The following is a 23198-nucleotide window of genomic DNA, read 5'->3' on the forward strand; positions in this document are numbered from 1 at the left end:
AAAGTATTAAGAATAATAAAATATTTTTAAGTACGCATTAAATACTTTTCCAAACAAACAATTGGGAGAAGAGTAATAAGGAATAGAAGGAAAAGTCAAAACAATTTATAGAAAGTTTATATATTTTGCAACAATTATATAAAGTAAAAAAAGAAAAGGTTGGCGAAACATTAACCAATGCATGAAAGTTTGTTGCTTTACGTCTCTTCCAATTGGTCCCAAATAGCGAAAATCACCAAAATGTCTCAAAAATAGTAATAACATGGCATGGAGGTGTGATCCCATGAATTAAAACATAAATAAGCTCTGTTTGACAAAGTATTTGGTGTTTACTTAAATATTTTATTTTTTATTATTTTTAATATTTTTGACATACGACCTTATTTTAATTACTTATTTAATTGTTTGTTATTATCATTAAATTTCTCCCGTTATATTTGGTCCCGTTTATATAAATTGGCACTTTTTACATATTGTATAAAAGATCCAAACTGAGAACCACTTGCCTATCGGAAAATCATTAATTTTAATCCCGAATCTTATCAATAGACTCGCAAGTGTTTTTATTTTTTATTACTACGATTAGACTGCGAATCTAAAGTTTCCTACGCGTTCTCTTGACTTAGAACCTTTACCCCTTGCGTAGGGGTGGCGAAAAAACGCGTCGTTCCATAAATAGAACGGCGACCCTGTCAAGATGATTAGAATCTATCCCAGCGCGTATGACGAAACATCAATTCCTTATTGGGGATACGACGAAAGCGCATTTCCTCAATTACTGTCCCTAATAAAAACATTTCTTGAAACGATAAATTACAAAAAAAGGTAAGTGGTCATTCTTTTGCGCTAATCATTGTGTTGAGATGTGTCAATTGATGGGTCATGTATTTACAACCACATACATTTCATTTTTTTATTGCTAATTAATCAACCAGTAAAATTTATATTTCCTACATAAACAAGCTCAAAAAAATTGGAAAAAAATTAACTGCGGAAGACCATTACACAGAGAAGTTTTACTACACACTCTGATCTTCGTGGAGACTTCGTGGACACTTTGCAATGTCAAAGGTCACTTGGACGAGCAAGTCAGAAAACACAAAGAATTTACGTTGACACAAGCCAAAAAACCCTAGGGGCACTATTGTCAGTTACAACTACAATGGTTTATGTGTGGTTATGATCAGGTTTATGTATTAAGGTGATAAAACTATCACCGATAGAACTGCAAGTTAAATAAAAACTAAGTCGCTTACCCAGTATGTTCCAGATGTCGAAGGAGCATCGATATCGAAGGTACTGGTTTCGCTGAAAGATTTTCTAACCGGTATACTCTTTCCTTTGATAGGATTCGGTGTATGACTTGCACTGCCTTTCGACCTTTTCGCCGGATGTGACCGCACAGGTGTTTGATGTATATCGGCTATGGTTGTAATTTGAGACGATCCGTGGGTAACTTCTGCTATATTTCTTGAGCTTCGTACACTGTAATACGAATTAGACTGGTAGCCACTATCTTCAAAATCTCTAGAGCTTCGTACATTTTGATACGAATCCGCCTGATAACCACTATCTTCCTCTTCGTCGCTGGACGATACCACGAATTTTTTCTTCCGTTTCTTTTGCTTTCGTTCTATACGTTGACGCTTATAAGCCGGCTGAATTTGTTCAACTGGTACTTCGACACTCTGTAAAAAGCTATAGTCACAATGTGTCATGTTTTCCATGTATAGATTATTTATTAATGTTAATGTTTTACCGCGACTCCTATCATATTATATATCTCGGGGCAACACTATTTCATTTATGTATTGTATTTCCACAAAAACTCTTCGGTTTTAATACCCATGGATACAAAAATGTCTGGAATTATGGTTTCAAAATTGTCTGAAAGTTCATATAACAACTTTTTTTTCAAAAGTTCGTATTACATAATATTTTGATACAAGCAAATTGCTTGACTATTTCCTCCTATATGTGAGAATTTCATTAATATCGAATGATTAATAAGAAGAATATAAACGAAATACGTTTTCAATGGGTATGTTAACACGTTAAATTATTATTTTTTATCGAGACGGTTCCCTCGTATAAATAAAAATCGCACTTACCTGTTGTTCCCTCATTCTTTTTATTCGTTCTCGGAAGTTTTCTAACGAAGGAGCTTCATACTGTGCTAAATGCTCGTGATACCTGTCACGCTTTAGCAATTTAATGGTAAACGTCTCGTTCGACAATTGTCCTGATTTACTACCAGAAATTTCGATATTTTCAGTGTTCGCCAAATGCAACGAGGCAACAAAAAACCTAAAAATATTCATTTATGTTACCAACGAACAAAAAACAAAGAAACATGAATTTAACAGTGTGAAATCAAGGTAAATAGACAATTGATTTGTGACAGGTGACATTTGTATACTGCTTGACCTTCAACTAACAGTACAGTCGATAAGGTTAGGTTAGGCTAGATGATTTCTGTGAGCTAAATAAATTGTTAAACATAAAGTAAGACTGGGAACGAAATAGGACAAGGTGAATTTAAAATATTGGTCAGGAGATCTAAGAGGACAATGTTAAAAAAAATTCAAAATTAAAAAAAAATTCTAAACAAAGTAAATTCAATAAAATTGCATCTTACCTTATTACTTCAGCGGAGGGTTTTCCCTCGACCATGTTTTTGAATTGTTTACTCTCATCTACTTCCATTTGATCCAAGATTCTTGTCTCGTATTCATGTACATCGAAATCTTTTTCGCTGGTCTTTTCTAGGATCGGCGTTATGAATTCCGTCCATTCTTGTACGCGTTTTTTCGATTCCCGCTGCTCCTTCTCGTGTTTTAGATACTTTTCTACTTCATCTATAAATTCGAGGTTTATAAAACAAGCGATAGAACTTTGCAAATTTTAGTACCATTAAATGAAACAAAAGGGAAATACACGGTTTTAAATTAAGATTTTAAAGAATCATAAAGGATAAGAATATACGCTTTGAATGTTCCGGTCACGAACAGGCTAATACTAGAGTCATCATGTTGACAGGAAACGTGAAAGTAGACGACCAACGCGACGTCTGGATCAGTAAATGACGTCACACAGCTCGGATAGTCGGATCGCAATGTGCGAGCCACATTTAGAGAAGGGGTTGCCAAAAAAGTAAAGAATAAAGGCGTATATAGTAGGTCATGAGTAGCAGGGGAGTGCGAAGGTTACAATGACATAGTAAAATCAAACATGGCGTCTTGCCAAAAGGACGTTTTTGTCGCACAGAGTGTAATGTGCTTTTAGCAAGATGGCATGTTTGATTTTTTATGCCGTTGTTCCCGTCGTGGTTTTCTCTCATGATCCATTATACATACCTTCATATCTCAGGACCTTTTGACAATTTGCTCTCTAGCATCCAACCCTTTGTTACTTCTTCAGCAACCCCTTCTCCAACGATGCTTCGCACGTCACGATTCATACAGCGATTTCGTCATTATCAGCTATGTGACGTCATTTCCTGGCCTAGAAGTCGCTTTGGTCATCTACTCATACATTGAATTATACCGAGAGTCTTACCCTTACACGAGTATATTCAATCGACTATTGGTGAAAATTTATACTCTAGCATTAGGGTAGTGGGATCTTTGGTCCTGAGAAGCGATTCATTACAAAATATACATAAGTTAGAGAGGAAGGTTTGAGAAAACGGAAACGGAACACAGCGCTGCAGCGAAACATTTCAAGGTGATTAAAGATCGATATTAATAATATGCTTACCTTTCGGATCAATATTCATCGCTTCATATACTCTTCTTCTCTGTTCCTTGACTTCAGCCACTCTTTTCTCGTAGCGTTCTTGATGCTCAGGATCTATCTCAAATCGTTTCCTTTGTGAGCTAAAACGATCATTTGTATCAATATTTTGCGTTGTGGTACAGTATTTTGGGCGATAAGGATGATGGAAGAACACCATGTAACATTATTTTATTAATTTCTAGGAATTTGTCAACACGATAAGTTTTTCTTAATTTTACTTTTGCAAAACGAGTTTCGATGACCCATTTTTATATAAATATTTTAAATCTCCACATAAACAGTGTTCTTAAATAGGCTTTACACTGCAGGGTATAAAGCTTATAACTAACTGAAAATACAAAAGCTTACCTTCGGGTATCTGAAGCTCGAGCAAATCCAGGAAATCCATCTTCATAACAATCGTCGTCAGAATAAACGATTTCCGTAGGGTTACTCTTCTCGTTTGACGTCTTTTTGGTTTCATCGACGAGGTTTTGTGGAGATGGTTTTGACTGAACGTTTCCGTTTTTATGATTTTCGACAGGTTTCGCAACTTCTCGTGGTGTTTCTTCCTCTGATTCGTATTCTACCTCTTGAATATCGCCTGTATAAAATAAGTTAAACTAATTTTTATTTACGGAGAGCATAGATTTTTCGAATGAATTACGTCACAGTGAGTCACTATCTGACCCATAAAATCTGGTAGCTGTCAAGATTGTATTAGCCACATTTGAGTAAACTTATATAACTTGTAAATAATGTAACTTGTGAAATTAAAGTGGTATTTTATAGCAATTTGAATTATAAGTTTCCGTTTTTACGATTTTCGACTGGTCTTGGAACTTCTGTTGGTGTTTCTTCCTCTGATTCGTATTCTACATCTTTTGAATCTCGCCTGTATACAGTAAGTTAAAATAATTTATAGCTATTGTAATATAAGCGACCTGACTAGTGAAATTTACGGCGCACATAGATTTATCGAATGAATTTATTAAGTTTTTTCGTCGTTATCTTGTACACGTATTAAAAGTAAATGGGACACTGAAAACATGCTTTGATAAGAACCATATATAGAAGATTCTGTGTATTTGAAGTATCGAGTTAGAATCTATGGAGAGGGCATCACGTGACTAAAAACGACTTCACTTCGGCCATATTGTTATGATCGTTGTGTCAGATCGTGTATGATTGTTTACGTTTGTTGTTTTTAGAATATTTTTTAGTTTTAATATGTACTTTTATAGTAACTGTAATATTATATTGTGATAGTGCATAATAAGTTTCTTGTTCTCAACGTAGTTGCAGTAGCAGTAGCAAGGTTGATAAAAAATCTTCAGGAATTAAGTTTCATTGTTTAGTATACAAATACGTAAACAAAGTAATGGCCCGTACTTCAGAGAATAAATTAATGGTATTAATAAAAAAACCTTGTAAATAACGTAGATCATCTCTTCAGTCATTATTGAATATTTTGAAAAGTTTACAAAATAACAATTAAAACATCCACTTCCAATAATATAGAAATAATGAATACACAGAATATAAAGATACTAATAAACAATTTCTAACCTTTTTATAATATTTTTGGGTTCATTAATCATATTTTTTATTTAAAATATAAATTTGTTATTAATGCTTCGTGATGCATATACATAATAGTATTTTTAGATTGCATCTCAAATCAACCAAAAGCCGAAAGTTTTATGATCAGAGATACTACCGACCCTAGTTTAGTGATTTATCGTCTTATAATAATAAATTTTTCCCTTTGACGATGGACAAAATTGATAATAAAAGTACGGTGATAAAAAGCTGAAGAATAATTGTTAATAATATTTACTGTATAAGTATATATGTATTTTTGTCTTATTAATAATTGTATATAATTAAACCTTAACAGAATCAAATTCCGAGATATTTTTTTCGTGTTATTCTTGAGATTACTCAAATATCTTAAATCTAAATATCTTAAAATTTTAATATTAAATACGGTGTGGCGAATTAAACAAACAATGAACTATTACGAGAATTATTAATTAATTATCATCAACTATATTTCCTTCGATAGCCCTGGCGAGATGAATGAACTTTAACTAATAGATGCAAATAATCATCAAATTTTAAATGGTTGCAATAAACAATCAAAACAATGTATAGGTTCAGGTAGAACTAGGTAAAACTTACCGCTAATTGAAGCTAATTACCATAATATATATATATACAAGGATTTCCACAGTTTTCACTGTATTCCTTCACTCAACCGTTTTCTCCAATTTTTCCTGTTTAGCCAGTCCCCTTCCTGTAGGTTTCTTCTACTCATTGCTTCGTCCACCTCATCTCTGAAAGATCTTCGGGGTCTGCCTCTCTTTCTTCTTCCTATCGGGCTCCACTCTGTTATTCTATTTATCCACCGATTTTGGTCTGCTCTTCTGACATGTCCGTACCAGGTTAACCTCTTCTGTTCGATGTAGTCTATTATGTCGGAGTTCATGCCCATTCTCCTCTTAATCTCCATGTTATTTATCCTATCTCTTCTTGTTACTCTGCAGCTTCTCCTTAGAAATTCCATCTCTGTTGCTCTTATTTTGTTTTTGGTTTTCTTATTTATTGTCCAATTTTCACACCCATAAGTGAGGATACTTCTTGTCATGGTATTATATATTTTTTTCTTTGTTTTCATGCTGATGTTCTTATCCCATAGTATCGGGTTCAATTTTCGTATGCAGTCTCTTGTTTGTCCTAGTGTATTTTTTATATCTTCCTCCGTTGTTCCTTTGTTTGATATAATTACCATAATCCGTAAACTAATTTTCGAAACCACATTCAGACAGAAAGACAGCTTCCTAAGACAGAAAGGAATTATTTTCACGTTCAGAGCGACTGTGAATATCCGTCTCTGAAGAGCCCTATTAGGGCGAAATACGTATAAGGCGGATACACAGACGCACTGAACGTGACATCAAATCTTAACTGTCTTTTTCCTTCCCTCCTAATTACCATAGTTTACACTACTTTACGAAACAACGAACAAAACGAATTCAATATGAGTGCATTGGTTCACTGTCGAGTTGCGTCTGTCTCTCTTAACGACTCACGCTCTTGTCGTTAGCGTGTCTTTAAATTCATATTTGAATTTAAATATATGGTAACAATTTTTTTTTATTTCTACACAGTATTTCAATTGTGATATTCGGCAGATTTTCATTGTTGTTTGTTTAATAATAACTTTTCTTTGTTAATTGAACTAATTTTTGGTCAAGTATATGACGAACTTTGCACAGTTAATTTGAAGTTATCAAATACATACATATGTTGTAAAACGAACGTATTTCTTTTATTTCATACCGTATTTATTTAGTTTAACCTTTAAAATATTATTTACATTATTATCTCTTTCACATACAACTTGTTATTTGCTTGTATTAATTATTTTATATATTATGTATATATGTCGTATATTTTGTATTTACCGAGGGATGTAATTACTCTTCCCTACTGTTTTCGTTCCCATCTAGTAACCACCTGTATCTTTACTTACCTTTCATCCTTATACCTTTCTCGTATTGTTTTTGTCTTATTTTCTTTCCGTTCTCGTCAATTTATATCTTTCATGTTATCGCTCTTATCTAATTTTCTATCAATTCTCGTATTTACTAATCTTACTTAATCAATGTGCATCTTGTATTCCTACGTTTTAATCAATTTGTTTCTTATGTTTTTAATCTCGCGCCGTTAGTGAATCATCACATGATTTTTTAATAGCTGCCCAATGGCAACCCCTTTAATTGTGATTGAATAAATAATAGTTTATTAAAAATGTATTGCACTTTTTTAGATTATGTTTAAATCATCTGAGTAACCTGATTAATCATAATTTTATAGTAGTTTTAATATTATTGACACCTTCTGACGTCGTTTTTAATATACACGTTAATGTGCTCATAGATTCTAACTCGATGATTTGAAGGTGTTCAACCATTTTCAAGTTGTTTTCTCTTTAGCGGGAAATACTTGCAGATATTTTGGTGAGACTGCACTTCCCATTGTTAATAGAATGATCAACTGTCGGCCCCAAATGTGCGTGTGTGCATTTCTTGGGCGCGAATCGTAGTCATAAGAGTCTGAGTAGCCGTCTTGCTTCTTGAAAGTTATTTTATTGTCGTGTTGGTTATTACGGTTTCGACTAACGCATTTGACTTTGGCTGAAGATTAAAAAAGCTATACCTATTGTTTCCACTTTCCACATGTCTTTATTTCAATAGTTTTCATTATAATTCTTATTTTGCAGTAGATCACTGCATCTTGTTTTACAATTAGTGTTTTACACTTTTAAAAATCACAGCTACCTCTTCTTCTTCTTATGGTGCCTATCCGTTACGGATGTTGGACACTAACATGGCTATTCTGACCTTGTTGACTGCTGCCCTGAAAAGTCCGGTAATGGTTAAATTAAACCATTTTCGCAGGTTATGCAGCCAGGATATTCTTCTTCGTCCTGGAACTCTTTTCCCATGCACTTTACCTTGAAGTATGGTCCGAAGTAGGTTGTATCGTTCGCGCTCTTTACCCATTCTATGTAGTACTTCTTCGTTGGTAACTCTGTCTATCCTGGAAATCCTCAACATGCGTCTATAGCATCACATCTCAAATGCTTCGAGTCTCTTCAGTGATGCTTCAGTTAAGGTCCATGACTCCACGCCATATAAAAGAACGGAGAATACGTAGCATTTTAGTAAACGAACTTTTATTTCCAATTTTATATCGTGGCTGTTAAAGATTTTTTTCATTTTGACGAAAGCTGATCTTGCCTTCTCGATCCTTATCTTAATTTCCGTCGATTGGTCCCACTGTTCATTTAAGTTTGCACCCAGATAACAAAAGTTGGTGATTTGTGTTATATGTTGTTGGTTAACTAGTAATTGGCCAGGTGGTATCCTATTTTTGCTTATAACCATGTATTTGGTGTTTTTGATGTTAAAATCAAGCCCAAACCTGCTACTTACTTCTGCCACCCTGGAGACAAGTGTCTGCAGACCTTTAAGACTGTCTGCAAAAATGACAGTATCATCAGCGTATCTTATGTTGTTCAATATTTCTCCGTTTATGTCCGTTAGCGCTAGGTTCATAATGTGCTCTGAATATGTATTGAACAATAATGGGGACAATATACATCCCTGTCGCACAGCTACCTCACGCGAAAAAAAATTGGGTACAAAAACTTTTTTATAATATAATTCAGTGTTATAATATTTTATAGCAATAATATTATTAAAGTAACACGAAAATTAGAACTGTAAATGATACTTCATAATTACCTTCATCGAATCCGGGATGGTAGTTTTGAGAGAAGAATTTTTCAAATTTCATTTCTTTCACTGGCTTTATTTTGCTGGTGAGTAACTTCTCTATTTGTTTGTGGGTCAATTTTCTTCTCTTCGCAGGGGGCGGTCCCATTGAAGGGTCCTGAAATTGTTCATTATTAACATAAAAATGGTAAGGTAAGATTAAATGTAGAAGCAAGGTAAAAATATTAAAAAACAATATATTAAAATAAAGCAAAAAGTAAAACACCTAAGTTGCAAGCGAATAAACAATAAATGTGTTCTCGTCACTGTATACATCTGTTGTTACAGCCTTGGTAACATATCTATACCTAAACACCAAAACTGAAAATCCGGATTTCTGGATGTAAGTTTAAAAACTCTCAACTACCTTAAATAATTTGTGTGAACTAAAATTCAGTAATTTTTAACTCAAATCGCATAGAAAAGTTAATAAAACAAATAAAAATAGATATTCTTCGCCAATTTACTGCTATAAACAGTTTTTTGTCCATACTGTAAAATTTGAAGATTTTCAGTTGAGAGGTTTTGGAGTTTAGGTATCGATATCACCAAAACATATTTCTTTCTTAATACGGCCCTAAAGTATTTTTTTTATATTAATAATACACAGTACGTCTCTATACCATAGTTCGTTGAAATATATTTATTTTTAAGTGTATCTTTACTACAAAAACAGAATCGAAAGTTCGTTAAAGCTAAGCGTCCAAAGGTCCGCATCGGATTAATTTTTCATACTGCGACCACTGTATCGGCAGCTATCGGATTTGCCGACGCAAGTATGCCGGCTTATTCCCAACCTAAAATTTCAAATTGATTTGATAAAATAGATTATTAAACGTGAAATGTGGCGTAAAACGTGATATTTGACGTGAAATGTAAGGGGAAGCGAAGACTAAAATGAACGAAAGCTTTTTTGAAGCTTTTGCACAAGAAATACCATGGAAAGTTACTTACCAACGGTACTTTTAAGTCTGTCTTATTTTATTGGTCATAGCTTTTTACAATAAGCTAAAAGCGTTGTTTCTTTCCAACGGTCCTTTAAAACACCTACAAATCTTATTTTGTATTTAAAACGAAAACGTTTGAATGGCATTTGAAGTATTACACATCAGCTGATAACCACGGTTGTGAGTGCAAATTTATGTGTTAAGTATTAGATCTAATTCAATACTTGGGATATAAGGGTAGCAGAATTTGGTGGTACTCAAAAGTATCGCGGGGAGACTAAGGGTTAAATAAAATTTATCGTAAAGGGTTACACTTGATATGAAATGGACCGTGATACGTAAAATGCAACATCGCAATAACATTTGACAGTGAAATGACGTTACTCGTTACTTATGACGTGAAATGATACGTGGACCCTGACATATAAGTAGAACGTGACATTTGACGTTATTGTAACCTGAAATATGACGTTTAACGTAAAATACGAAATAAACGTAATAGTTAACGTGAAACTGTATATGGTACCTGACATGTTTGTAGATTTCGACGTAGTACATTACATTCCACGTGAAATTTGACTGGAAGTGAGATATTTCTCGTGGAGTACAGCGTAAATATGTTAATTATATGTGTAAACGTAATTGTAATGTCACTCTAATTGTGAGTTTTTGCAAGTTATAGGTGCAAATAAATTAGTTAATTTATATAAGTAGAAGAGTTCATCCTTACCTTGAATTTATTTTCCTTCGATATTATCTGACGAACATTTCTTGGAACTATTTTTGCGGCAGTATTCATAGGAACAAACGTTTCAGATGATTTAGTAGCGTCTTGTAGATTACTCTTGTTGCTGTTTTTTAACACATTAGAAAGTTCTGGTGGTAAGGCGCAGTAATCGTGATCGCTCATTATGGATATTACATCGAAATTGTCGACAGCATCATGATCGTTGCTTTCTTGTGTATTGACCGTTTCGGTATTTTTCGTTTTATCTTCATTTTCAGAATTATCAGGACTATTGGATATAGCAACTTCGGTGTTTTCTGTATTTGTATTTCCATTTTCTGAATTTTTATCACTTGTCGATTTTACTGTATCAGTACATTCAGTATTGCCCGTTTCCGTATTTGCTTCAATTGTATTGTCCCCCTTTTCTGGATTTTGATTACTTTGCAATGCATTGCATTCAGTAATTCCATTTTCAACATTTTCTTTCGTTGAATTTTCCTCAGTTTTTGTATCATCTATCACTATAACGACATTTTTTTCGTTTTCTCCAATCGCCTGTGCATCTACACGATTAATAGCTTCATCAAGCATACTTTTATTATTGTTTTCTCCTTCCTTGTCCAGTTCACACATTTCTTTCGGGCGATCATCCGAATCGAGCTCCTCTTTTATGCTAAAGATTCCAGAATCAAAAATACTATCCGAAAGTTTTTCTAGTTCAACCAATAACTGACTCTTTGTTCCGTCTTTTTCATCATGGTAGTCGGAAAGTGTTAAAATAGACGCATCGCTTTGGACATACGGTAGAAATCTGTAGACGCCAGTCCTAAAAACCTTTCCGTTGATCGGATGATAATCTTTGTAAGGAATCATCGACTTGGCTTTCTGTTTTAATTCGACGACTTGTTCGTCCGTATTATGATAGGGAGAAAACAACTTAGTCATGTAGTCGTCCCTTTTACGTTGATCGGCCAGAGTGTCGATGGGCATGTTCTGCCATCGTTCGTCCTCTTCCTTAAAAAATTGCCTCTTAAACTGCAAATACTTTTGTTTGTATTCATTGTAAGGCTTATTGTAAGGGATGTTATTGTCACGGAGAAACTTCGATCGTAAGTAACACGTAAGCCGCAATGATGCAATACAATGATTCTCGTCGGGTAATGTACCCGAATCGTTTTCCTGGAATATCCAAGTAAAGGAAGAGCAATTAGGTGCATCGTTATAATTTATGTTGTATTCTGTATCGTCCATATCGTAAACTTCGAAATTATCATATTCTGCAATTAGGTTGTTGTCCAGACTAATTTTCTTACTGCTCGGACAATTCTTGGAACAGCCGACGTCCTCCGGTGTATATTTACGATCGAAGTCTGACGATATGAGAGCTACCCAATTTTTATAATATAGTCTCCTAGGTGAAAGCTTTTCCTTTATTACTGATGGCTCTCGAAATAAAATATCTTCGAAAACATTTATTTCTTGTGGTTGTTGTGGATCTTCCACCTTATCTTCCACGGGAGTTTTGTTAACCGCTTCGGGAGCAGATTCTGTTTCTGCCGCTAATAGCTTGAAGTTTTTCTTTCTTTTGAAGCGATTTCTTCTCTCTTCGAGTTTACTGACCGCATCTCGATCAATAGATAGACCACTGAAACAAAATATTAACATGTGTTTAAAACACTTGCTTCAGTATTACAGAAAAAGTATATGTTTTTTCAATAAGTTTTGTAGTTCTATAATAGATGGCGCTTATAACAAATAGCTGATGTTGCAGCTTTTCAAAGTTGACGTTTTCTATTGTGGAACCTGGATGAAAATCGACAGAACTTGCCTCATGTTTTATTCGACGACAGAGACAAATTTATGATTGACAAGAAAGAAATCATAAACACTTGGATTATACAACAGTTTAAAATCTCATCGTCAGAAATAAGATACGTCATAAATGCACCTGAATCCAAAAAAGTACGCGGCCGGATATCATTCCTGTTGAACTCCTCAGAATACCGGACGAACGCAACATTAAGATTATGCTTAAACTCTCAAATGAAGTCTATATGCTTGTTATCAGAATCACCATAAGTGGCTCGACAATCTTTTGTGGATATTGACCTGCTCGCAAAGAAATCGCCACTTCCATCGATTCCTAGCAACTTCCTACACGGTAGTCCTCTACTTCTTCTGCCCTCTGAGTTTGAAAATATCAATCTCTTCGTGTACTCATTATATGACACCCTAACAATTTGCCCAGTCCGTCTTAGTCTTTGCACCTTAATACATTTCACAATATCTGGATCTGTGCATAGCTGGTATAATCCAAAGTTATATCTTCGACGCCATAGCTCAATTTCATTTACGGCCCTAAAAATATTTCGAAGATTCTTTCTCCGAAAGATACCAAGTTCTCTCTCGTCGTTTTGGGATAAAGTGCATTTTTCAGCCCCATATATCAAAACCGATATATGCTTATAATTAATAAACTTTACATTTTAAGTTTTTATTTGTCAGATGTTTCTGAAAACCATGGAGAATTCTGTTTGCTTATTGCTACGCGTCTTTTCACTTCGTCGCTTGTCGTGTTATATTTACTAGCAATCCAAGATATGTGAATTCTTTGACTTTCTCGAAGGTATAGTTGGTAATTTGGATTCTCTGTTGAACATTTTTAGGGCTTTCAGCAACAAACATATATTTGGTTTTTTCCTCGTTTACAAGTCCTAGTTCATTTGACAAGTTGGTAAACTTTGTAAAACACTGCACTAAGTCTCTCATACTTCTTCCCACTATAACGATATCATCAGCGAATGCATGCAAGAATTTGATCTATACTTGTACCATTACCTTGTACATTACAAAAAAAAACAGAAACCTGAACACTACATCTATTAGACTCATCAATCTTATGAACCATACTCCTATAATTTTTCTACCCACTATACACAGTTTGGTTTCCTCAACGCTTGTGGGATACGGCAGCCTCTTTTTGCACTTAACATACTCGTACATAAGTTCCGATATCAACAAAGAAACGCCTATAGTTGAAATTCAACAGGATTGTCAGAGCAGACATTTTGTAGTTCGTAAAAACTTGGTGGTAAGCGGTTATATATTTATTTATTTATTTATTAGCACACAAATTCACTTCCCAATTATTATTTTTTCCGGTTACATCTGATATAAGACCGAGCTGGATAAAGTAGACTAGCCTTTTCGCGAAATTTATTATTTATTACGGCGTGCAACTTATCAGTTCCGTTGAGGTATACCTGAATGTCAAGAGAGGGACAAGCGGACAATATTATCTTTTTCGAAAGTAATATTCTTATTGCAATACGGCAATATTTGTAAAAACGCCGGCAAATTGTGTAAATAAATATTAAAATCAGGTGGATAGAAGTATTTCATGAGGGCAAAGTCGGGCAACATGGTATCAAAAGCAAGGTGCAGTAGATCTGTCGATAAACAGGATAAAAGGAAGTGGTTATCTGTGAGAGAAAAACAAATGATAAAATCGGCTTATGAGGAATTAAATAAGATATGTTTATAGAGGATGTTGCGGCATTGTATTGACATTTGACGAAAGTATCGGCTCGTACGGTTTTCCGAATAATTCAAGGTAAAAAACCACTCCAAAAACCTATTCATAAAGGACGTGCAAAAATTTTATTGGACGATATTACGAAAAGTATAATCCGAAGAAAAGTTAATGGATTTTATTTTACGAACGAAATTAAAGCCCACATTAACAACGAGAAATTAATGCAGAAACAGATGATACTTTAAATAAAATATCCATGCGGGTATTACAGTTCGAAAGTCCGAAAAGTTTGTTAGTCGAGAGTGACGAACTAGTGATATGGCGGAAAGAATATTTACAAAAAATTCGTGATTTTAGACGTCTTTAAAAAAAAATTATTATATGGACGAAACGTGGTTGAATGCGGGTAATACGAAATCCAAAGTATGGCAAGACTTAAATATTCAGCGGGCTTTTAATGAGTTATTTTCAAAAGGCTTAAAACATCTTCGGGCAAAGGAAGACGTCTTATTATTACGGACATAGGAAGTGATTCAAGTTTCTTACAAGGTGGTTTAAATGTGTTTACCTCAACCAAAACGGGCGATTATCATGTTGATAAGAATTCGGATGTGTTTGAATAGTGGTTTTCCTCTATACTAACTCTTGTAGAACCTGGATCGGTAATTATAATCGACAATGCACCTTATCACAGCCGTCGTATGGAAAAAAAATACCGACTTCTGCATCTCGAAAGGTAGATAAACTAGATATAGGCTAAGGAGCAAAAATATAAATTTTGATAAATCCATGATAAAAGTTCAATTACTTGATGTAGTGCGAAACATAAGACTTCATACATCAGATTTGCAGTAGACGAAATGACACTTGAGCATGGCATCACCATATTAAGAACTCCACCGTATCATTGTGAATTGAATCCTATCGGGCTGATATGGTCACATATAAAAAATGAGATAGCGCAAAAGAACATAAAATTTTAATTAAAAGATGTCAAATTATTATTAGAACAAACCATACAAAATATAACCGCTTCCAATTAGCAGTCATGCATTAAACATGCACAGAAAGAAGAAGATAAAATGTGGAACGTAGACACGCGTGTTGATGTTTCTATCGAGCTCATGATTATTAATCCAGGAGAAGACAATATACTCATGGTGAATTGACATCTGGAATCAAATCAGCATAACATATTTATTTTAAATAATAACTAATATAGTTCCAGTGAATTTTTTTTTTGTTGCTACATTCGGAAAGTACCTATGAGATCCTTCGTTATACGTGGTTAACTTTATTATTATTATGGCAAATTTGTTTCTCACAATTGCGGTTAACATTAGGTTGCCAGGACTATCCAAATTTAGCCGTACGGCTCACACTCCCTCTAAGGGGAAAATTCACTCATCCCAGATACCTACGGTATAAAAAGGCTTTTTGTGTTATCGAGCCCTAGGGAACTAGGTATGTTGGAGTAATTCCCAAAAGTTTTCGTACACACCTGGACGTGGTGAGGAATACAGCTTTCTGCATGGCCCTATAGAACTGTTCATTTAGACCTAACTGTTTTATTTTCTCTAGAAGGATTTTGGGAATAACACCAGTAGTAGATAGAACAATAGGTACTGTCTGGGTACTTTCCATTCTCCGTTGTCTCCCGATTTGTATTACTAGATCTCTGTACTTGGTAATCTTTTCATTGTATTTAACACTTGTAGTTGTCATTTTCAATCATTCTGTCAGGGACGTAATTATAATAAGGAAGATGGTCGGTTTGGAGAAGTCCCAGTTCGTCAGCTAGTTCTTGGTGGATAATCTTTCCATTTAGATGGTTTCTTGGGCTTAGCAATCTTAATATCCATATCGGCATTTGTCGTTTTGGATCGAGGGTGTTTCGACAATATATTTCAGGTAATTTTTAGTTGGAATAACCTGATCCTGAATGGCAAGTAGGAAACCCTCAGTCTCAGGAAACATCTTTCCTGGTGTCAACAAAATAGTTCGACGCTGTATTGTCGACATATTCTTGGCTGATCTCATGAGATGTCGCCCATGCAGAGGTTTACTCATCCAGGTGTGCATTTTTTCTTGCTTAGTCAGGTGGTTTATGCGCATTTCTTGTTCCCTCAGTTTAAGCGACGTTATCATCTACTGCGCAAATTGCTCGATGTAAAGTAGATGTCTCAGCATGCACCTGAAAATAAGTTCTTAAATTAGCAACCTGTTTATCCAGTTGCTCACCTATGTCCATAAGTCCTCTTCCTCCTTGATATCGCGGTAATGTTGTTCTCTCTACTGCACTGTGTCTACTGTGTTTTTGCGTCTTTGTGAAAAGTGTTCTTACTTTCCCGCTGAACATTCTCTAGATCAGTTTTGAGCACTTTAGAATACCAAATGATTAGCTCAGCGGGTCTATTATTATTTTCTGTAAAGCAGTTGGTATTTATATTTGAATATAAATTTTATTTTAAAAATATAAATAGGTACACAAGATCATTATTCCAATATCAGTATGTTTAAAGAAGTCTAATGTAAGGGGTTCCTTACGAATTAGTCCTCACAATGATTTCCCTTATTTTAAAAATGTACACGCCACCAATGAACTACACTCGTCTCTTGTCTCGGTCCCTTCCATAGTCTATCATTTTTAAACGATACCCTGACAATCCTATTGAATTTCGACTATAGTGTGTTTCATAGATTATGAAAAGCTTTAGATAGGATACAAAATGCTAAGCTAATATTAGATAAAAATATTTATATTGGAGACAAAAATTGAAAAAAACAGAGAACTGATCAATAATGTCAGGTATGCAAATGAAACTGTGATTTTATGCGATAATCTGAAAGAACTCGAGCATCTGCCGAACTGTATCAAAAAGTAGGAAGGCTTTGAATATAGTGTAAATAAGACCAAATTTGTGATCTTTAGTTGAAAATAGAAGAGTGGAGAACTCATGGAAAGGTCTTTGTTCAGGAGTGGATGCAAACAGGCTGAACACGAAGAAGTTGAAATCCACATCCTGATACAAACCTATGTCTCTATGGACAACCAATCGAAATTTGGAAACTTACGTCATGGAACAAATGGACCCTGATAAGAAAATCAAACATATTTGAATTTGCTCTTTCAAACTTCTACAACGATAACATCTCTCTAAAACTAAGACAAAGGATGATAAAAATATTACATACAGTCAACTCTCTCATATGAAACTGAAATCTAGACTCTAAAAATAGCCACTATAAATCGGCTAGAGACCCTAGAGATGCGGATTCATTAGAAAAATGCTACAGATACCATGGGTGAGCGCTACGGTTCCCCTTGTGGGTACGGGCTGCTCAAGCAGAATATACCCTCAGCTTTCTCTTGCTCATCGTAAGGCGACAAAACGGAGTCGTGCTCTTATCCGATCGCGGCCGCTAATTCTTGTAAGGCGAGCGCGACGGGACAATTTAGCGACTGCTTAACACGATACGTTTGGGACCCAGACTGGAAGATGAGCACTCACTACGGGTCTCAAGCGTTAACGTTACGGGACCAACTACCCGTTTATGTGCCAGTCACTCCCAACTCTCACATAAAAACTCCCCTCCTCCCATAAACCTACGTACCTTCTTCATAACCCTAGGAGACAACCTTACGCCAAATAAAAAACCGATGGAGGCAACCAGCGGAAAAAACCCGTAAGCTGTGTGAGAAACCGTGCTGATGGCTGGATGGCCACACGTAACGTGGTCACGAAATGTTCCCATGGGGAAACGGACGAAACCATATTGTAAAAAAGCCTTATTCCCACATACGGGGCTCTGTAGGAATGGACCGTATTTCCCTAGCTACTCGTGAGATTTATATGAATCGAAAAATACAAAAAAAAATAACAATAACGAAGACAAGAGTTGTGGCGAAGGAAAAAAGAGGGTATACTCCCTTCCAAACCTACCTTTAAAAGTTACGGGGACAAAAAGAAAGAATGAGTCGACAGAGGCAAATGAAATATATAAAAAAAGAGTCGTGTGAATACTTCTCTATTATGGAAGGATTGGAGACCTACCAAAAATTAGTATAAGACCTCACCAGATTGATGGTGGTTCCCAATACACACAAAGGCATAAAAGAGGTGAAGGCAAAACTGGAAAAAACTTATACAAACCAGGCTAGATATATGATAATAACGTCGACGTAGCGATAGGTATGCCAAAAGGTATGCGTCAATAGAATAGTGTGAAAAGAGGGGTACGTAACAATAAAAATGAATAGGATAACCATAATAGCCTGCTATATCTCCCCAACTATTAGCAGAGAGCACTACAGACAACATGTAGAGAATATAATCGACACCTCTCAGAAAGGGGAAATATTTGTTTGTAGCCGGAGACATAAACGCAAAGTCCATTTTATGGGGATCCATGACGAGAGGGGCGAACTTTGGAACGAATGGATCTCGTAGTGTTGAACAACGGTAAACCAACCTTTGTGAGAGGTACATCGGAAAGTCATATAGATATTACCCTAGCCAGCAATGGTGTTGCCAAGAATATTAAAAATTGGAATGTACGGGATGAGAATCTTTTCACCTTTCACCGGTACATCCAGTATGAAATTGACACTAAGGTCACAAAATATGGTAGGAAAAGGATCGTATTCGATAAAGAAAAATTTAAAAGAGAAATATATAACCTACCAGAAGAAACTATAAACCAACTTCAATAAGCTCCGAGAAAATATCATAAATGCACACAAAAGAAATACTACAAATAGGCACACCACATAAACTTACTGGTGGAATAATTAAATCCAGAATAAACGAGAGGAATGAGTAAGAGGTAGGCGAAGAGCACAAAGGCACAGGAACCAAGAACATAAGGAGGCATATAAAAGCGCAAAAAAAGAACTAAGTAAGTAGAGAAATTGAAGGAGCTAAACATACATGTTGTGAGAACTTGTACGCTTCGCTGGAAGAAGATATATGGAGAGAAGAATACAGAATTGTCATGAAAAGTCTACTGTTTGAGGACCCATATAACCTTTATGCAAAAAAAAGATGGAAATAATGAACACCCTATTTCCAAATAAGCCCAACACCACATTTCTATGGATAGACAAAAATATTCAACCTGCACAGTTTACTACTGAAGAGATCATTCCAGCAGCAGAAAGTATAAAGACAGGTAAAGCCCCAGGTTCAGATAAAGGAACGCCATAGGCATTAAAATGGGTAGTAAAAGAGAAGCGCGTCGTTAAAAATATGGCAAAGATGTGAATCTAGTTCCAAAGTAAAACATCCAAAGGAATAACCTTATATACTTCTAGGAATTTATAAAATAATGGAGCACTAACATTGATTTTAATTTCAGTAAATATATTTAACATTGAAAAAAACCTTCGTTTTATAAATTCTTAAATCGAAAATTAAAAAAAATGGGTTACTAAAGGAATTAGAATTTCCCACACAACTTACAATCCTTAAAATACATTAAAAACATATAATACACAATAATGAATAGTTGATGTATTTCTTTAAATATAAGTCCATCTCTAGGAAGATTACTAAATTAGCTAAATGTATATCTTTTAAATCTAGAATGGAAAATTCCAATAACAAACAAAAGGAATCTCTGCATACAGTTAATAATCTTAGAGCTAAAGTTCCCCAAACTACTGATATAGTCTTAGACCCTAATGAGTTAAATAATTATTACTGCTCAGTACGTCCAAAGCTCACTGGAAAAATTAATTCTTCTGATCCAATACATTTTTTAAATATTATACAAAGCATTAAAAATCCTATGGCTGCAGGCTGGGATGATATCCCATCTTAAGTTTTATCTTATATTCCTGATGTTCTTTTAGCAGAGAGTCTTTTAGAGAATTTTAGCAGAGGCAATTAACCTGTCTGTAACAGGTCACATTAGTGATTGTTTAAAATTTGCTAAGATTATTCCTTTGTATAAAGGTGGTGACCACAATTTACCTGCTAATTATTGTCCCATCTCTTTGTTACAGTTGCTTTCAAAGGTTGTTAAAAAATTGGGAAAAATCCGAATGATCACTTTCTTACAAAAACACAATTTACTTTCTTCCTTCCAATTCGGTTTTCAGTCATAAAAAAGTATATATGATGCCATCTTCAAATTCATAGAAAAACTATACTTGGACTTAAATAATGATTATGTTGCTGTTGATCTATCTAAAGCCTTTGACTGTGTCAATCGCAAATACTTCTTAATAAAATGGAAAGATGTGGTTTTAGTGGTGGTTTTCACTGGTTTACTTCTTACTGAAACACAGATGCCAGCTTCTTCTTCTTTTGGTGCTTATTTGTTTTGAATATTGGTGATCATTCTGGCTATGAGTGCTACTCTAGTAATACCTTTATTAGTTGTGGTGTACCTCAAGGCTCTGTCTTGGGTCCTATCTTTTTCTTGATATATTTTAATAACATAATTAACCTTGACATGAATGGCCAGTTTACTACATTTGCAGATGACACCACAACTTTTAGGACAAAATAAGAACTCTAAGGTACTACATTATTAGTATTGGTCTGTTAAAAATCTTGAGTGGTGCTAATCATTTGACATTTATTTTTTCAAAAACCATTCAAAAAAATTAACTTCTTTTGAGATTGATCTAAACAACATTACTCTAGGCAATGAAGGCATTTGTTCTCACACAAACAAATTTTTAGGTCTCTATATTGATAATAAACTTAAATTTGAGCAACACACTGTATATTTAAGTAAAAAGATATCATCTGGTTGCTTTGCTGCCAAATCAGTTGCACGCACATATTTTAAGATTGCAAAAAGTGTTTATGTGGCTTTGATTAAATCTAATTTGAGATACGGTATTGCCTTTTGGGGTAGCTGTTCTCTTCATCATTTCAACAGACTTTTTATGCTAAAAAAGAGAGCACTCAGATATTTATGTAAGATCAAGTTTGGTACATCATGCAGACATTTGTTCCAGAAACATGGTATCTTGACACTTCCTTGCACATACATCCTTGAAATAACATGCTTAATTTTTATAAAATATAAAGAGGATATTCGAACAGATTCCTTTTATAACATTCATCTAACATGTTATTCCACCTACAATTCCCTCTTCTATGTAATTAAAAAATCATTTATTTACACTGGAAATAAAGTATTTAATCACCTACCGCTTAATATAAGATCCTCAAGTAATATCTCTGTATTCCGTAGAGCAATCAAGAAGTTTGTATTATCCTAAGTTTTACTATAGTATGGAAGAATTTTTTGAGGACAGTTGATAACATTGTTATTATGGAAATTTTATAATTAGTATTTTAATGTATATTGTACTTTTTTTGTACTGTGTCATGTTGTGTTTTATAAATGTAACTCATTTTAGAAACAATAAATTTCTCTGTCTCTCCCAACAGTGATCTTCAGAAAAATTTTAAAATCGACTTGGATACAGCTTTGTATATACCTTATTTACATAATAGTAAAATACCATACTAAAAAGCCTAATATGTATAATAAATGAGATTTTTAGCATCTTATTTAAATAAATAACTGAAAAAATAAAGTTCTTGTTCTGTACATAACTGTTCTAAATTGGAGGCTTAATTCTAAGTATTAGAATACCCATTTTATTTGAGATAACACAACCTTATAAGCTTTATAACTCAAATGCATTGTATATGAATTACTAACTGAAACAGAATCCATTGATATAAATTTCAGCTTTGTAGAGATTATTCCCTTGTATCCCACTAGTACTGATTTTCCATGCAAAGATAAATTTTATCATACTGTTTAACCGAGATTATAATTTCCTCCTTTTTGAACTAACAAATTACTATTTGCAATGCCAAAATAGTAAAAAAATAATAGTATTACAGGAGCGAAACTACTCGTTTTAATAAAGGATATAGGCTAGAATACTATTGCTCATAGGCAAAATTGTTATGATATCTACATAATTTGTAGATGCTTCACTGTATCATATACTATTCTTTTTTTTTACTATAAAATATAAATTTAACTGTTTTATTTACGTCTTTTTCTGATGATCACAATCATACTGTATCAACCTAGTATGGAGTTCTAGGAACTGGTCCCAAAGTAGGTCAATTTTTTTGGAATATAATTCTGAACAGCTCTGTATGAAAAGTGCTGCTTCAGCGAAATTGATATTAAATATTCCATTGATTAGGTAGGCCTTTTGGCGAGTAAATTTGTCCCTGAAGATGTCTAAAGCCTAAAAGTAATAGCTTTAGTTAACATCACTAATTTTTATTTAAGAAAACCTTACTGAACTTAGTTCGTTATCTAATTGAGGTTTTTTTCGTAATTTTTCCAACTTATTGATTAGTTTTCCGATTTCGGATCTATTATCATAACCTTCATCATCCATTTCAAATAAATTAGAAATTATAATTGCTAACTATTCCAATGAACGCCTAAAAAATTATAAAATTATTAAATAAATTATAACAGTAAACAAAACATTAGTATGTTTACTACCTGTCGGGTTTTCTTATATTATTTTAAAATGTGTTAATAAATCAATGTAAATAAAAACATCTTGTATAATATTTTTGAAAAATAAACAACAGCCAATGCCATTTTGTTTTGCTTTTACGTGTAGTTCTCAGCGTGTTGGAATATTTTAATGTTTTATAACAAAATAGTGGTTTCTCTTTTTGAAATGAATATTAAAAAAAGATAAAGATAGTATTAAATTGAAAACATATACTTCGGAGCATGCGTATTAAACACCGATGTCACTTCCTTGTTTACCAACACGGTTGCCACAGCGTATTGGTGTAATACAGTTAAATTGAGCGCTTTTTTAGTTAAAAGTTTATAATTTCATTCTTATAGAA

General features: G+C 34.1%; 1 protein-coding gene across 1 annotated transcript in view; it reads right to left on the reverse strand.

Annotated features, from left to right (window-relative positions):
• LOC140445167 (uncharacterized) overlaps positions 1-22967 on the reverse strand; it is a 35248-nt gene extending 12281 nt beyond the window's left edge. The window contains exons 1-10 of the mRNA XM_072537037.1: positions 22837-22967; positions 22625-22772; positions 22368-22570; positions 10800-12444; positions 9093-9240; positions 4147-4381; positions 3760-3878; positions 2639-2858; positions 2112-2307; positions 1257-1688 (exon numbers count right to left, since the gene is read on the reverse strand). Of these exons, the coding sequence (XP_072393138.1) occupies positions 1257-1688; positions 2112-2307; positions 2639-2858; positions 3760-3878; positions 4147-4381; positions 9093-9240; positions 10800-12444; positions 22368-22570; positions 22625-22726 (3300 nt within the window). The 5' untranslated portion in view covers positions 22727-22772; positions 22837-22967. The remainder of the gene's footprint in view (positions 1-1256; positions 1689-2111; positions 2308-2638; positions 2859-3759; positions 3879-4146; positions 4382-9092; positions 9241-10799; positions 12445-22367; positions 22571-22624; positions 22773-22836) is intronic.
• Positions 22968-23198: the final 231 nt, after the last annotated feature.

The sequence above is a fragment of the Diabrotica undecimpunctata genome, chromosome 7 (genome assembly GCF_040954645.1).
Source record: "Diabrotica undecimpunctata isolate CICGRU chromosome 7, icDiaUnde3, whole genome shotgun sequence".
Taxonomy (NCBI): Eukaryota; Metazoa; Arthropoda; class Insecta; order Coleoptera; family Chrysomelidae; genus Diabrotica; species Diabrotica undecimpunctata.